This window comes from Trachymyrmex cornetzi, unplaced genomic scaffold (assembly GCF_001594075.2).
Source record: "Trachymyrmex cornetzi isolate Tcor2-1 unplaced genomic scaffold, Tcor1.1 scaffold1307, whole genome shotgun sequence".
In the NCBI taxonomy this organism is placed as follows: Eukaryota; Metazoa; Arthropoda; class Insecta; order Hymenoptera; family Formicidae; genus Trachymyrmex; species Trachymyrmex cornetzi.
Window position 1 is genome coordinate 66,449 of NW_017295881.1, and position 17,299 is coordinate 83,747.

Consider the following 17,299-nt stretch of genomic DNA (forward strand, 5'->3'; position numbering starts at 1 on the left):
CGCGTTTTAAGGGAATTAATATAATTCAAAAGAGACGAAGAGATTTGATTGAACCGCTAATAAAACTCCAATATTTCTCGTGATAATAAATTTCTCGTACAACGGGATGCACAAAGCTCAATATGCATACATACGCGCGATAGATATAACATGACAATCAGAATTCAGCCCTTCAATGTTACTCTATACTCTGAATACCAATTCGAAGTTGTGTATGTACTCGCACGTAACACATTCTTGCACCATGGGTGTCGTGTGTATGTGTATTTATATTGGTATCTGCGTGTATCTCCTCCCAAAAAATGATATCTCTCTTTTTCTCGAAGACGGAAACGTGGATATTATCGTATATTCGCGTTATTGAATCAACAGTTCTATCATACACATATAAAGAGTCCCATCTCGCGTGTCCTTTTTTTTCTATTTTTGTTTATTTCGCGCAAGGCTTTCCTCGCCTCTGTACGTCATTGTGATTATCTAATATTTACAAGACGATCATTCGCGAGTCGTCCGTGATATCTTACAAATACAGCGGTAGAAAAGATTTTTTTTTTTGTTACAGCGAGAGTTATAAGCGCCTTCTCATAGATAACTTTTTGGGGCAGCGACAGAGCACTTTAGGTGACGAAACCTTCCTCCGATCCTTCCGTGTTTTTTCAATGTTCTATTGTTCCTAAGTGGCGTATGAAGAGTCTGATGTGTTTCTGTTTTCTTCTTTTTACTCTCGTTTCTTCGTTTTTTATTTCATTATTTAGCCTACGTGAGAAATTACGTGCTAAATTAGTAGCCGAAAAACGGGAATGAAACCAATCAGAGCACGATATCTCCCCAACTCCCTCCGCGTATTTCAGTTATTAGAAAAAATATTTAATTTTTCTTCTCTCTTCCTTTTTCTTCCGCACACATGCGACACATTACGAGAACAAAGCACTTGCACAAACATTCTCATCGTTAACCAAATTACGCGAGAACGATAGACAACAGTAATAATATAAAACGTAATTTTTGAAAGATCGCAGTATTAATATCACATTATCCGCGAGTTTTAATACGCGCCGAAGAATTCACTTTTCATTATGAGTTTTCAGAATATATCAAACAAATCGCGCAAAATTAAATTATCATACTTTTCAACACATCCAAAGTCTTTCTTAGGAAGTTTAGGTCTTGCCTTATCGGTGCCGCGTATACAATGATTAAATTGCTTAATACAAATGCTCCGTGCGTGCGTGCGTGTGTGTGTGTGTGTGTGTGTGTGTGTGTGTGTGTGTGTGTGTGTGTGTGTGTGTGTGTGTGTGTGTTGTAGCCAAGTTGTATGTTTCACTGTTCCTAATGAAGAAAAATTGCTTCATCTTCCTCTCAGTCCGCTTCCAAAACTCTATTAATTATTTGTAGGCAGGCATATGTACAAATGTATTTTGTATTACATCTTGTCACTGCGATGTCGAAACGGGAAAGTTATTGACTTCCGTTTGTTCTAGAACTGATCCAGTCGGGCCGGTATACGATATACGCAATCTCATTCTTAATTGTGCCTAAGGGACAAAAGAGAGATCGTCGATTAGAAACAAAAAACTCTTATACATAATATATTTTAGATAATGTGTTGAAAACTGACTCTACTCATATTAGTCACTCTCAAGACTTGAGTTACTTGACCAGACGGCGGAATGACAGTACTTGACGGCGACAACATTTGTAATTGGAATGTCTGCAAACAAGAAATGTATGATAAATACATTGGTTTGATATACGAAAAGTGTATACAGGGTGGGGAAAAAGTATGGAAGCAAACAATTATTTCCGAAACTATTCATTTTTCGACAAAATGTCTTAGACATAATTTTTATGGTATGAAAAGATGTATTATGTGGCATAGACGGCATGACCTTGAAATGACCCTTACGAGCTGCATACAAATAACGTAAAAAATTTCAAATGGAACTCGTCAGTTTTTGTTACAGATTCGTGTAGCTGATGTCGAAACGTTTACAAAACACTGCATATGAGCCCCATTCCCTTAAAAACACTCCCAGTTAAGAAACAATTGTTATTTGTATGTAAGAAACAATTACGTTATTTGTATGCAGCTCGTAAGGGTCATTTCAGTGTGTATATATATATATATATAATATACATATATAGTGTCTAACCCTAGGAACTGCTGCTTGAAACAAAAAATCGGTTAAAATAGTGCTTCCGGAATTTTGAGCCAACATATTTATGACCAACAGATCGGAGATATCGGGTGGTCTTTCTAATTTGAACGTTATTTTGAGCCCTGATTTATCCAAGATCACCATACTTGGTAGTTCTGTAACAACGATTATGATTATAATGATTTACACACTAATAAATCCGTGATATTATTTTAGATCCTGTGACGAACCGTTTTGCACTGTTGGAGTACTGAGTAATCCATCTACTAAGAAGTTACTGTTATTAGTGGGACTGAACATCGGTGGGGATGACGCCTGCGGTTGAAGTGGTAACGTAGGAGCGACAGGCGTAGGCGTATTCAAATCCAAACTTCCAAGCAAATCCAACAGGTCATTATTATGCGCTGCCGCGGTCGTATTCGATGAAGAATTTTTATTGGTCGTCGTCGCCGGCATCGTTATTCCTACATCCGTAGTTCCAAGTAAATCTAAAAGTGCACTCTGTAAAATTACAAAAAAAATTAAAGATATTAGTAGACATCTTCTTTAATTTAGTTTTTGTTTTCATAGAATATTATATTTTATATTATTTACACCCTTCTCGTGATCATATTGGGATCAAAATGATCTCAGAACGCATTTAACCAGTATTTTTTTTTATAAAACGAAAACTGTGAATGCAGCAATCGGTTAAATGCGCTCTAGAATCATTTTGATCCCTCTGTGTTACCATTATGGAACTTTTAAGTGTGACCACATTAGGATTAATAGAATCATTAAAAATCCTTTATATTATTCTTAGCTTATCATATATTTATAGTTTAAATGAAAAGATATGTTAAAATTTTGACTGCCATGTGTATCCAATTGAATATGGATCTAGAACGCCACATATATCAATTTGAATATACACATACTTACTACCATTTATATAAAAGCCAAGAACACTTTGCATTAATTTTATATATTATATTATGAATTCTGTGAAAAGGTCTATTAACTTGACCTAAGAATTTTATTTTAAAAAACATATTTTATTGAAAAATCTATTTTAATGTGAAAATTTTACTTAAAATTACATTATAGGGTAGAGCGGCGCTATTTCATCCATTTCTCACGATATTGTTTATGTTTCTGAGCAGCGTATATTAAACATTTGAAGGTCATATTTCTCAAGAAGCAATCATGATTGTATAAGCATGTAGTTATAAGCACGTTACTGCAAAAAGATATTATTTGTTACACCATAAATTTTATATTACTTTTAAAGTTAAAAATGACGGAGAATAAATCCGCTCTATCCTATTATAAAAACATTTCACAAATTCATCCAACGGCGATAAATGCATGTATTTTTACTGTATTTACATTTATATACATGGCGCAGACGCGCATGTATCTTTCACGCACATGAGTCAAACATTCACAAATATTTTGAAAACATTAAATTTTAGGTCATATATATCAATTTAACATTTATTTTAACAAAATTAGACATAAAATATTAGTATGGCATCAGAGGATTGATTACAAAAACGTGCGACAGTTAAAATGTTAAGAAGAGTATGCGCTTACTGAATCGGATGTAGTAGTGGCTGATTCCAGTATTGTGGACTTTTCGTCTTCCGGTTCTGGCTCACCGTTCACCATGCCTATGATACCATTGGCCTGTGGTCGCGCGGTTTCCATCGGCGGCATTCTCTCGAGCAACGCGGGCCGCAGGTGATCATACTTTCGAAACAGCTGTGAAAACTCGATACCCCTCTGCTGTAATTCGATATGTAAATTGCTACCAAACGTATCTATGATCTGACAAATTTTCCTGTAATAACAGAACATTACATGAATATTGCGACTGTATACAAATAAAGATCTTTTACATAAATATTATATGGATAACCACGAATGAGATCGAAAGCGATACTAACTCATGACCTTTCTGGAACCTCGTGCTTAATTTGGTAAGAGACAATAAAGTGTACTGTTTTGTGATCACAGTGTTCTGCGGATTCCAGAGTAACCTCTGATATACGTCGATGATTTCGTCCTCTGTCAACTGATGAAGAAATTTAAGAAATTATTCAATTACATTTTCATATATATGTAATATATCCAGGAAAAGTGACAAACGGCTTTCAAAAAAATATGACCAATACAAAAAAAATTAATATTTTATTAGCAAGATCTAAGTCTTTTTCGTCTTTTCCTATTAGTACGTACGAGTTTTTTTACAATTTTTTAACAAATTTTACAATTTTTTTTACATTGAGTTGCCGATCAGTCATTGTCATCCGTTCTCTTTTCTCATCATCCTTTTTTTTTAAGGCATCATTAATAAATTTTAAATTCTTCAACATACATCCATCCTAGGATAAATCTTACTCTAGTTGTTTACATACGTACAATTTTAAAAGTAATGTAAAAATTTATTAAACATAGTACAGTTTTAAAAGTACTGTAAAAATGTATTAAACATGATACCTGATGAGGGTTAATATTTTTTATATTTATATATTTTGTTGACATTCAAAAAATATCAAAATTTATACTGAAACTTTTCATACATTTTAAATAAAAACTTTCGACATTTATTTCTCAGTTTAAATGCTTGAAATTGAATTTTTGCTCTAAGTGCTAACAAACAATTAAAATAATTATTCTCCGATTGCTCTGACCACTTTTACTAATTTACGCTCGCTTTTACATGCGTCCGAGATTGCATTAATAAAATATAAAAAAAATCGAATAAAATCGGTTAAATCGAATAAAATCGGTAACAAATTATTCAATTAGTACATATTCAAATCAGCTTTCAATTTGAATTGATTCATTGATTCGAAAACCGAATCAATTGATTTTTTGGCCATCCCTTGTAAGTAGCAAGTTGCTATAATTGAACTTACATTGATTGGAGTCTCGGCGTCTTCCGACGGTGGACTGTATAACAATAGATCGCCGTATTCGCCGATGCACCACGTGGCAACTTGCGCCAAAGGCTGTTTGTCAGATGTGTCCTTTTCTAATGCGCGCCACAACGCACTAACGGCGTATCCCTGCTGTAACTGCGTCTCCGAAATTAATTGTATTGTGCATGCCACAACGTCATCTCGCACGTAATTACCAGCCTGAAAATAAAAAAAAAAGATTTAAATCTCGAGAATTCCGTCCATATATTTCGCCGTATTATGAACCCGTAAAAATACACACCGCGACGAGTACTTTGAAGAGAGTCTCTAGATGCCAACGTTTGTTCGGAGCAAATCTCTCCGCAGACATAACGATATTGCTGCTGCATTGAGCCTTAAATTCGGGATCGGCACGTTCCAAAAATAAGAGCAATTCCTTCATCATATTCCTGATATTGTTAGAATTGACGAGCGCAAAACTTAGCTCCATCGCACGCCTTCTAATTGATACGTCTGGGTCTTTCAGGCATTCCTAAAATACACCGAGAGAATATTAATCGCAATGAATAACCTTATCTTCAGCTTAAAAAAGAAAATCTGTAAGTGTGAATATTTTACTAGAATTGTCGATCGATGCCTCTGCACCGCGCTGGTGTCCACGTAAACTGTCTTCAATAATGTATTCAGAGCCACGTATCTGATATTTTTGTCGTTATTCAATAAAAATCTGCCCAGTATGTTGACCGCTAAGACTCGAAGCCCACTCTCCGACTTAATGTCCATGATCGATAGAACCGTCTCGTAGAGTATCGTGTTACCGACGTTTTTGCTGGTTTCCGTGTTAGTAGCAACTTGAGCAAGAATGTCGTTCATAGCTTCGGATGCGTCGACGTCATTACGTCCCAGAATACGTAGAAGACGCAGTATCTTCACCTGAAGAAACGGATCCGATACTCCGGATACGTCGTGCTCGGGCGAGTATCCGGCTAGGATTAGGTTCTTCAAGATTCTAACGAGGTTTGGCACGATCTGCAATAGGACCTTTCTCTGCTTAATTTCGTAGAAACTTAATTTGACTATTAACATCGATTACAAGAAATAAGACCGGAACAAGTCGTTGCGAGATAATATACGTACATTTTCATGTAACATAAATACGTACCATTTATCGTCTTAAAATAATATTCAAATACCCTGATTTCAATTATTTAAGAGTAATTCTCTCTCTCTCTCTCTCTCTCTCTCTCTCTCTCTCTCTCTCTCTCTCCCCCCCCCCTCTCTCTCATTACACCATTAAAAATCAATATAGACTATTTATACCGTAAGTATTGCAGATTTAATTGAATATGTGATAAAAAATAATAGGTAACTCGATGTCTATAAACATTTCTCAATTTCTGAGATAAACATGCGACTATAGTAAATAATGTCATCATGATAATTACTGACAGATGTTACGTAATTATTAGTATACTAATATCTCTAAACATATCTAACTACCTCGATCGATAAAAAATTCATGTAAAAAGATTGTATAAAAGATTGTATATCTACAAATGCAATATAAGTGATTTGATACTTGAATTATAAAAAAAAATAACATAGCAAAGCAGATAACGTTGATTTATATTCTCATTCCAGTATTTATTTCGAGCAAAGTAAAAGAAAAGAATGAAGTCTGTGAGTAATAAACATACATGCAAGAATACAGAATAACCTTTATATGCATATTACCTCACGATGGCCGCATTCCTAAGAAAGACAAAAATAATCAACGCTTATATTACGTATGCTTATGTAATAAATTTGAAGATGTTAACCATGTTAAATTTCGTCAAAAAATATTGCACGATTATTTTATTATTTTTTATATATTCTATTATTTTTTATTTTTATATTATTTATTTTAGTTGCTTGGAAAAAAAGAAATAAGTATAAAAGAGAAACTCGCACGTGTTTATATCAACGAAACAAGCTGTTTAGAATCGATTAAAGCAAACCTGTATTAAAAATGTAAATGAAAGACAAAGATGTGTTTTCAATTTCATATTGTATTGATATAAAATGTAGAGAAATACTTGTTTTTCTCCTAATATAATTATACAATAGACTCATAAAGATCCATTAATGCGCGCGCGCGTAATATAAAATAAAATAAAATAATTCTTTCGATTAGTTATTTCGTACCCGTACAAGATTAAGACTACATTCTTTTCCGTCACTATTGCTAATACGATAATTAGCCAGCAAACACAATTAAGTTTCAGTTCCTGTAACAGATAATTCCACTAGGTGCACTAAGCACTCTCTAGATACTCTTTTTACTAATGGGTTTCTCTACTACCATACATATATGTATATCTAACTTGATGTATGTATCAGCTATACTAGATAGATCATACAACAGTCAATCGGTTATGTAATAATGCAACACTATAATTCGGACGGATAGATTTACGACATCAAACTGTCTCCTATGGAACCTGTCCTATGAATCCTGTTCTAGAGCTAATGTATGCCGTACGTGTATCAAACGAGTATCTCTTGGATATACCTTTTTGAAATGATTCAGCGTGTCAATGCTGTTCTCGCACATCTCCGTGATGAGAGTGACGCCAGTGATGAGGACTCCGTGATTCTTCTCGGTGATCAGGCTGCGAGTGGCCGGCAAAAACATCTCCATCAACTCCGGCACGCGTCTGATGATCCGAAAGGCGCAAAGCGCCGCTTTCTTTCGGATGTATGCGTTCGGCGATTTCATCAATCTCTCTACCTCGGACGCCAGATCCCTTGCCATTTCCGGCGACGCGATCGCACCGAGGGTACACAATGCCAAACCGATGACGAACTGTGTGGAACTGTTCAAGTCACTGTGCAAACAGAATCAGGGAAGAAAATTGCATCGAAAATTTGTTCTCTTGTTCGAAAATATAAAGGTCGTATTCAGGAACGCGTTTTTATCGATAAAAGTGCGCGCACTTTTATCTCTGAAATTTTATCTCTGATATTTTATACATATGCATATAGCATGTTAGCGCGCTAACATTCTTGTTACAAGCGCGTTCTGAATACAAGCCACCAGAGTGTCATCGAAAACATTTGGCAGCATCCGAAATGAAGCGACGTTACTTTTTTAGACAATTTGTGATTAAGAGATGTACGTCTTGCCGCTCGTCTAGCAACAGCATGGCTCCCAAGTAACCAATTCGTTTGTCAGTGAATCTGGGCGAAGCGATGAGCTTCAAACATTCCAATTGACCAAAGTGCGCCGGATACCTGAAGTGTGTCATTAACACGTCACACTTATCCTCTCAATGATGTTCAATCATGCCGCAACACTCAGTTTTGCGACAACGCAACGATATAACTCAAAAATTGTTGTTCATTTTAGTTGCATACAAAAGAGAGCAGAAACAAAAGAAAAATAGAAATTAAGAACATAGTTTTGTTTTTCTATGATAATGAGTTTATTACATCAAAATTTTAATGATTCAAAATGTATTTCTCCTTTTCTGAAAAACATCTTTTTTTTAGTTGTATCGTTGCTGTAGCAAATGAGCGAGAATAATACAGTTGATAATACAGTTTGATACAAACCCCAGCATATGAATATACAATAGCTTAGCGATGTTACGGCATCTCCACACGCTGTCTTCTTCCCTAAACGTTGAACGAATATACGCGCATTCCTTATTCACAACCGTCCTCTCTTCCGCAGCTGTTCGTGCAGCCCGTATTTGTCTGATCAAATCCCTCAGCCGCGTCGGCGCAGGCATTCTAACTGTCGAGACTTTCAAAATGTGAAAAAGTCATCAGTATAAATTGACACTATTTTTGGTAACTGCTGATTTCGCTTGATTGTAACTTCATACATCAATAGATTATTGCAAAAAAATATAACGCATACATTTTTTAAATCAATGTGGCTAAAGTACCTTTTCCATTACTTAAACATTAATTTTGCTTAAGACATAACAATGAAAATCTTTACTTGTTTAAATCTTTAAAACAATTCATCTTCGATATGTGTGTGTGTGTGTGCGCGCGCGTGCATGTGTGTGAGAGAAACAGAGATAGTAAACAGGCGAAATCAGATGTTCCAATGATTAGCTATTACAGCCATTGTGAGTCAATTGAATTAACAATACACCTACCTCTTTCCACAGCCTCATTGAAAGCCTGCTTTATGGAGGCCATGTTGAAGGCTGGGTTAAACCTGAAAAAGTACACAACCATGCTACTTTATGACTGTTAGCACCCTACCTGCTGAACTTACTTATCGTGCAATGACACTTGTATTATACTCCGCCTAGCCTTACTTTTGCAATCAATTTCATATTTTACTTATTTTAGTGTAAGAAAAGAATGAGGATTAAAGTTGTGTCTCTGCAGTAAGTCATATTCACATTATGGGACAGATACATACAGCCTTGACCATGATAAGGATAAAGCAATTTATTGCATTTTCTAGAAAAAGGTAATAAAAGCCAAAAGATTAATAAAATATTGAAATTGTTATAAAAATAAATATTAATTTTCAATAAAGCTTTTTAGAACGTCAATTTCTGGGGATGCTTTATAAGTTTATACTTTTGGCCAAAGCTGCATTTCATATAATCAAAAATATAAAAATGATAAACTAACAAATGTCATAGATTCTGTTTTCCAACGCTCATGACCAGGTTAGAGATAAAAATAATATAATTAGTTTTTCTCTTGCAGTCTCATTCCTGCCCAAATTGAAAATTATCCCAAGTACACACATACACAAGTGGGATTATGCATTACCCATGTTCTGAGGCATTCATTGTTTCTCCACTTGGACTGTCAACTTGTGCCAAATTTCACAACGAAAACCAAGCGCAGACGAATACAAAACACGAACTCTGCTATCCTCCTAATAGACACAGGACGACAACAATATTATGAAACATGTTAGTATTGTATATAATGTTAATAAATTACATCAATCTAAACTAGAATGTACATACATCAAAGAATAATTGATCTTGTAGTTCATAAGCCTTCCACAGAATGAAATACTGTTTAATGCTTTGCCCTATTTCAGAAAGACACCTTGCAACTTCTGACAATTCACTTTGCATACCGCCTTTAAAAATTATTTTCTATTTAAAATTTTTAATCGCTTGAAAGATATATTCTCATCATTGCAAGACAATTGTACATTGAAATTAACATATAAATGCATGATTATAATTGTATCTGATTGTGCATCAAGAAACATAAAAAAGACAGGTGAATTTCATAAAATCCTATAAAACCAGATTTTGTATTAAACATTTAATTTAAGCAAATTAAGCAAACTTTTAGAAAAATTTATTCAATATTTCGGCTCATTTCTTTAATGTAGATTAACTTTAATTTTGGTTTAACTCAGCATTTCCGACCATATAAGTGTCCATCCAATCCAACCTAGATTTATGCAAACCCGCTAAAAGCAATTACTTTTTATCGGTTTCTTACTTTTATTTTTTTCTAGTTGTAAAAATTAGAAAAAGATAAAGAAGTTGGATAAATCAGGTTCAATGAAATGCTCCTGTATGACAAATTTTTACATGAGATTATTTATCCACGTAAATTTTTTAATCACTGCACGTGTGATTTACATATCAAAGAGAACCTTAACCGAGAGTTGAAACACTTATCACATTACTAGTAAGTACTGTTCATACTGACACTGAATAAATTTATTGTATACATGATAGCTCTTCTGGTGGTAGCTCTCTTACAGACATTTCATACCTATTTTCTTCAGAGCTTAAATTTATTTAAATTGTTGGAAAGATGAAAAGCAAAATAAACTGAGATTAAAGTTAATTTATGTTTATAAAAATGAGCCCGTTTCTATACCATATAATTTAATTTTAATCTTTTTCTACATTCAACTGATTCTTCATTCTTTTTTAGTTTTAAGAATTAGAAAAAGACGAAAAATAACTTTAATAATTTTAATAACCAACCTGGTTCAATTGAATCATCTTTTTCGAATTTTTAGAACTAGAAAGAGATAAAGAGAGTTGGTTCCAGAATCTAGATAAAAAAGATTAAAATTAAACTAGGTAACATTAGTATAGAAACGTGCATAAGTGGCTAATAGATCTTTTTCCAAAAATGATGAAAAGTGAAAAAGAAGACTGACAGCTGTGTCGCGCATAATACACAATTGTATATTCTATTTAAACTTGAGCTGTTTTATTAAATTTGTGTCAACGGAGAAGACGGAATGGAAAAGGGAAGTAGCTCCAAAGTGCTTTCTGAAATAAAGTCATAAATCAGTTTCCGAGATCTATGGACACTCGGCAGGAACGTGAAGGACGTACCGATCTCGGAATGTATATCGACGGATTGCGGGGGGCACGATAGCGATTTAACTGGAGCGTGATGTTACTCGCATCGTACGCCAGAATCTCGGCGACGTTGCAAAACGCAAGTAGCTTATACGTATATTAAAAAAAAAAAAGAAAGAAAAAATATAGGGAGGAGAGCCGCGAAGACAATCGCCGAGAGTCAACCAAGGCATTAGCCCGCGGCTGTCAAACATCGAAGCTCCTTCGCGGGACTCGGGAGTCCACCAGAGTCCACTAGAGTCCACCGCGAATCCGACTCGGGAGCGCGCCCTGAACTTGGCCGCACGGAAGTGTTCACAACTCGCAAGTCCACCTCGCAAGTGAACGGTCAACTGCCGTGAACGCCGCCGCGTCGAATCTGTCGGTGAGCCAACGACTTCCTGCGTGACGTGTTGCCGCGTGCGAGACCGTGCACGCGGCACGATGACGAGGATAGACGTCGACGACACGAAATAATTGGGAGCAATACGGGTGTTATCGCGGTCTGCTCCTAAAATAAAGCCAACGTTCGCACTCCGCGTGTTTATACTACGACGCTGAACGAACAACACTGAAGGCTTTTAGTTGGAACGGCCGGAGTTGGAGCAACCACCGTTAAAACGCGAATCCTCGGCAAGCGTGAACCGTGCGCCCTCATGTTCCGACCGAGGTGCTCGAAACGCCAATCGTCGTCAGTCCGGGTGCTCGACCCGAGACTCGGGACGGCGACGGCGACTACGTTAATACGTACCGTGTGGCGCCGTCGAGTCCCGTGAAGACGGAGACTGGTCGCTAGTTCGCGGCCGCGAGCCCCATGAATGTATGTAGTTCTGCTTGCGCCAAGTCTCTACCAGTCTCTACCCACCCGCGCGCGCGCGCGCACACCACTTGCACACACTCGCACTCTTCAGCACTCTGATCAACTCTGATCAACTCTGACCAACGGACCAACTCAGGATATCCACCCGCGTAATACAGCGATATCAAGCTATTTTTTTTCTCTTTTTCCTTTCCTCTTTTTGCCCTCACCTCTCTCCCTCTCTCTCTCGCTCGCTCGCTCGTTCTCCCCTCTCCTCTCCTTTTCCCCCCCCTCTCTCTTTGTCTGCCTCGTCAACCACAGATCTGACAGATCGCACGAAATTTCGTTAATTTCGTGTCGTGTTCGTGCGCCACGACGGGAAGACTCAAAAATGGCCGCTACCGTCGTCGTCATAGTGGAAAGATTACATGGTGTACTCAGTTTGCAAGCGGCTCTCTCTCTCTAATTCTCTGCCCTCTCGCTTGTTCGGTGACCATTCGTAATCCCAGTTTAGCCAACCTTAGTTATTACCTCCGTCGCACGCATATCATTTAGGTTCGGTCTCTTTTTATCATGTACTACTTAGTACTACCAACGTTTGTTCGCGTCGCATACTCCCAAAGACATAAAGAATGGACCTCGCGACCGTATCTAATTGGTGTATCAAATGTGGTCGACAATAATGAGAGAGAGGGACCGTGGGAGACGGCCAATCTCCCTCTCATTCTCTCTCCCATTACACCATTGAATGGAAAGAGATAGAAATGGCCATCTGCCACGATCCCTCTCTCTCATCCCTATCGACCATTTTGACACACGGATCGCGCAGTCCATTCTCTATGTCTTCGCATACTCCTACACCAGAGAGAATCGAAGGAGTGGAGCGGACTCATTTCGGAAGCCGCCATTTGCAGTCTTAAAGTGAGTAGGAATGGTAGGAGCGTGATGGAATACACGGTGCTGGGTATCAATCAGGGTATCAACATGAAACTTTTTTCCTAGGTGAATGAAAAGTGAAAAGTGAAAAATTTCTCCATTAACTTCAATGGTTAAAATTTTGGGAGGGTCCCGTTAGTGTACAGTGCGAAAGCACACATCCACTCAAATTGGCTGGTGCCAATTTGGCTAGTAATTTTTCACTACTTCACCAATGAGAATATTTTATTTTAAATTGGCCAATTAATGATGTGTGTTATCGGATCCCGCCCAAAATTTTCACTTTTCACTTTCCATTCTAGGGATAAAGTTTTATGATTGATATCCATGAAATTTTATCCCTAGAATGGAAAGTGAAAAGAGAAAATTTTAACCATTGAAGTAAATGGAAACATTTTTCGGGAGGATCCCGTTTGCCTACAATCCCGATTGCATACACCACTCATATCAGCCGGTGATCAGCTAATTTTTCACTGCTTTACCAATGAGAATATTTTATATTTAAATTAGCCAATTAGCGACGCATGTGTGCAACATACAATGTGTGCGATCGGAGCCTTCCCCATTGGTCGTATCGTAGCGTCGGAAGCGTTGTAAGCATCATATGATTTTAAAATTGAAACATCGGATTGGCTCAAGCAACAAACTTGTGACTTGCGACGTCTATGATACAACCAATGTAGAATAGCCTCAACGCGTTTATTCGAGTGAATAGGAGCTATAATAGGAATTGAAACACATTTCAGAAATATATACTCAAAATATCTATACTTTTTTATAAAATTTTTTATATATACAGAGTGTCCCGAAAGTTTTTGCCAATCGCTTTTTTGTAGATAGAGCGGACTAAACTAAGTCGAAAAGTCCTGTACTATTTTGCAATTTTCGCAATAGTTAACAAGATATTAATTACTAAAAATTGCCAAATATTAGTCTTGAATAATTTTTTATTCAAATACTATGAACTTTATAGAAAAGCTGCAAGAGACAAAAATCATTAATTTTCTTCTCATAAAATTCTGAGAATTTTTTTAGAATTTTTTCAGAATTTTTTTAATACCGTATTTTCTCGTGTATGTATCGTAAAACCGATACTGAACTAGTTTGTACAGTAGCTGGTAAATAACATATTTTATCCTGTACGTATTATGTGAATAATTAAACGTGTTGAACTTCAAATAAATAACACAGTAATATATGGCAGAAATCTATTGTCTCCTTTCTACAGATTACAAAGTTAGGTTCGATATTTCTTGACGCTAAAAAACGAGCGTTTCAGCGTCGCATAAAAAGAAACCTTAAGATTTTTTATTTTTGCCGGAATTAATCACTAATCGTTTTCATTTTAACAACATTTTAATAACTTATTTAATAACGCTGATTCGATTTACCTGTGAAGATTGAAGGGGAAGAATTGTTATTAGCTGTATCGTCTTTGTATGTGGAAACGAGGCTAATTTTTAAAAAAAATAGTCCGATGGAGGATTTTGATAAGATAGAGCTTCTATGCGAGTGGGTACTGAGAAGACGAATCTCGCATGGATAATCCTAAAAGCGGGACAATTTCGATTTCAAACTCGCCGAAATTACCACCGATACTTCTGACCCACGAAAACGATCTTTACTCGTGTCTTTCGCGATAAGATAACACGCGTTGCATATGTTCAAGTAGACAGGAGCTGCAAGGAGTTGCAAGTTTCTCCCGACAAGTGTCATTGCACAACTGATAATGATATGGCCATATTATTTTTTCGTGGGTACAAACTACTCGTAGAACGCATAATCGAGTGATGGCATAAGGTGTATTGTCTTAATTAAAACGACTTCATAAAGAACGATAGATTTATAGTGGAGTACGTATACCAAAATTTTCATATTTCACGTTTATTTCATATTTCACCATATATATAACCAAATTTCATTATCGTTGAACGCCGTTTTTCTGAACGAGAGAAGGAAAATTTGGATTCTGCAGCCACACTTGGTATTTTAAACGTGGTACATGAATACATGTTTCAATTAGTTCACTGATACGATCTCATTTTTCCTTCACAGAGAAGTTTCTTAAAACGCTACAGATAATTTCAATCTTCGAAAACAGATACAATCATACAATGCACAATTGTTGAATGATAAACATCCTCGGAGCTGCTAAAAAACAATTCCTTTGTTGATAGATTTATGTGTAGTCTCTTACTGGAAAGCTCTCATATAGGCTGCGTTCACTGTCAGTGCTGAAAGTCTATAGTACACGTTACGTAAACTATAGATTACAGATTTTCAGTACTAGTAGTGAATATCGGAACGCACAATCTGTACGAGAGTTTCTCAGCAAGAAACACATATCGACATACAGGAATTATTTTGTCTTTGTTCGATATATTGAATGAAAGAGAAAAACAAAATGACTCCTACGTCTTTTGTTGGAAAGCTCCCATTACAAGCTGAATAAATCACCTTCTGTTGAGTTCCGGCGGCAAGACACTCCAATCCTCGGTGTCGTAGTAAGGCCACATGGTATGTGATAATGTTAAATAAATAAGGAGCTTACGGCCAAAAAAAGTACACTGCACAAAAATCACAACCTATATATCAAACAGAGTATCTACAGTTGCGCGATCAGTTTTGTACATTCTTTATCACTAACATAATAGAGCACCGGGACAAGGTGTGGGCATTATCTCTTATCTCGGCGACTACCTTGATATCAGGCATTCACACTCATACAAATCCAGTTCCTAACGAGATCTGATAAATCATTTTACAGTACATTTTAAAATATTCTCAGAAAGAAATGAACGTTCTATTCTATCACCTGCATGTGCGATTTTAATATACGTTCTTTTTATATATTTAAAAGGAGATAAATAATGTATATTCGATTAAAAAGAAATTCTTTATTCATAGAAACACTGTACATATGCGATATAAATATGTACAGTGCGTTATATAATACCGCAATGGATTATATATATTTATATATTAATATAAATTACCAAAGAATAGGGATGTGTCACAGCTAAGATAAGGAATTGTCGTCCTGATTACGAGGAGGTCGTATATCACTGTTTCTTTTGACGCAATCCACCAACCAATGTATGCCTTCGTCTACTCCATCCCTTTTTTCAGATTATAGACCATTATTTTATGTAATATAAAAGATATACTATTAAAGGTCCCGCTTAAGAGAAGATTCTTGAGATTATTTTAGGAGAAATTCTGTTACCAAAATATCAAGGGAAAATATTTTTTTTAACATAATAAATATCAATAACTAGAAATATCAGTAATTGTACCCTTGCATATAATCTTTGTATTGATATTTACAAGAGGCAAATATTAGCTTTCACTTTCAGCATTTTGTGTCATACCATACTCGAACGCACAAATTTTAGGCGGTATCTTTCATTAACTTTAAATGATGCAAAAATTATTATAGCCTTGACATTTTTTGGGATGAGAATTTTCGTCTTAAAATAATCTTAGGAGTCGTCTCTTAAACGTTGTTCCGGTCTTTACGTGACACCCTGTATATACAAGGTGTCCCAATAACTATTACCACCTGAAATATCTTCCAATCCATAAGGTCTAGACAAAAATTCTTACATGGACTCCTCCAATAATGGTTATTTACACATTGAAGTCCTCAATAGTTACAGACGTTTCGACTCTAAATTTGAGTCATCCTCAAAATTCTTACACGGACTCCGATAATAGTTATTTACACACTGAGGTTCTCAACCGCCATCATATGATAGCCCTCTTCCTTCGTACCGTGCAATTTTGATTCTACAAATTTTTCTTTGGACTTTGTAAATTCAAAGATATTTCAGGAGATAATGGTTATTAGCATATGTATATATAGTTATTGGGAGATATATATGTATATATACAGGATGTCCCGAAATTTTTTTTCGACAAGCGCTCTTGTATAGATAGAGCGGACTAAACTGAGTCGAAAAGTCCTCTTTGCAATTTTCGCAATAGATATTGATTACTAAAAATTGCTCTGAATATTGGTCTTCAATAATTTTTTTTCTCAAATTGAAAAATTGCAAAAGACAAAAATTGTTTATTTTCTTCTCATAAAACCCTAAGAATTTTTTCAGAATTTTTTATCAATTTTTTAGAACTGTATTTTCTTATATATAT

The 17,299-nt window shown here is 36.0% G+C and overlaps 2 protein-coding genes across 6 annotated transcripts in view; both read right to left on the reverse strand.

Annotated features, from left to right (window-relative positions):
- Positions 1 to 551: 551 nt before the first annotated feature.
- On the reverse strand, positions 552 to 15,775 carry AP-1gamma (adaptor protein complex 1, gamma subunit). 5 transcript variants are annotated; one of them, XM_018522395.1, is made up of 15 exons: positions 12,164 to 12,465; positions 9,854 to 9,962; positions 9,220 to 9,281; positions 8,663 to 8,846; positions 8,195 to 8,341; positions 7,620 to 7,935; positions 5,684 to 6,094; positions 5,367 to 5,597; positions 5,063 to 5,284; positions 4,088 to 4,215; positions 3,735 to 3,981; positions 2,390 to 2,660; positions 2,154 to 2,314; positions 1,619 to 1,711; positions 552 to 1,535 (listed from the first exon to the last, which is right to left on the reverse strand). In XM_018522395.1, the coding sequence occupies exons 2-15, from the start codon at positions 9,871 to 9,873 to the stop codon at positions 1,434 to 1,436; spliced, it is 2,595 nt and encodes an 864-aa protein (XP_018377897.1). In that variant the 5' UTR covers positions 9,874 to 9,962; positions 12,164 to 12,465; the 3' UTR covers positions 552 to 1,433. The 5 variants fall into 5 exon arrangements, with proteins under 5 accessions (XP_018377897.1, XP_018377896.1, XP_018377894.1 ...); XM_018522394.1 differs by having other exon boundaries at positions 8,663 to 8,855; XM_018522392.1 differs by lacking the exons at positions 9,854 to 9,962; positions 12,164 to 12,465 and adding an exon at positions 15,605 to 15,775.
- Positions 15,776 to 16,108: 333 nt separating this feature from the next.
- The window catches only part of Arfrp1 (ADP-ribosylation factor related protein 1), a 4,739-nt gene continuing 3,548 nt past the window's right edge, over positions 16,109 to 17,299 (reverse strand). Inside the window, exon 5 of the mRNA XM_018522367.1 lies at positions 16,109 to 16,266. Coding sequence (XP_018377869.1) covers positions 16,167 to 16,266 — 100 coding nt within the window. The 3' untranslated portion in view covers positions 16,109 to 16,166. The remainder of the gene's footprint in view (positions 16,267 to 17,299) is intronic.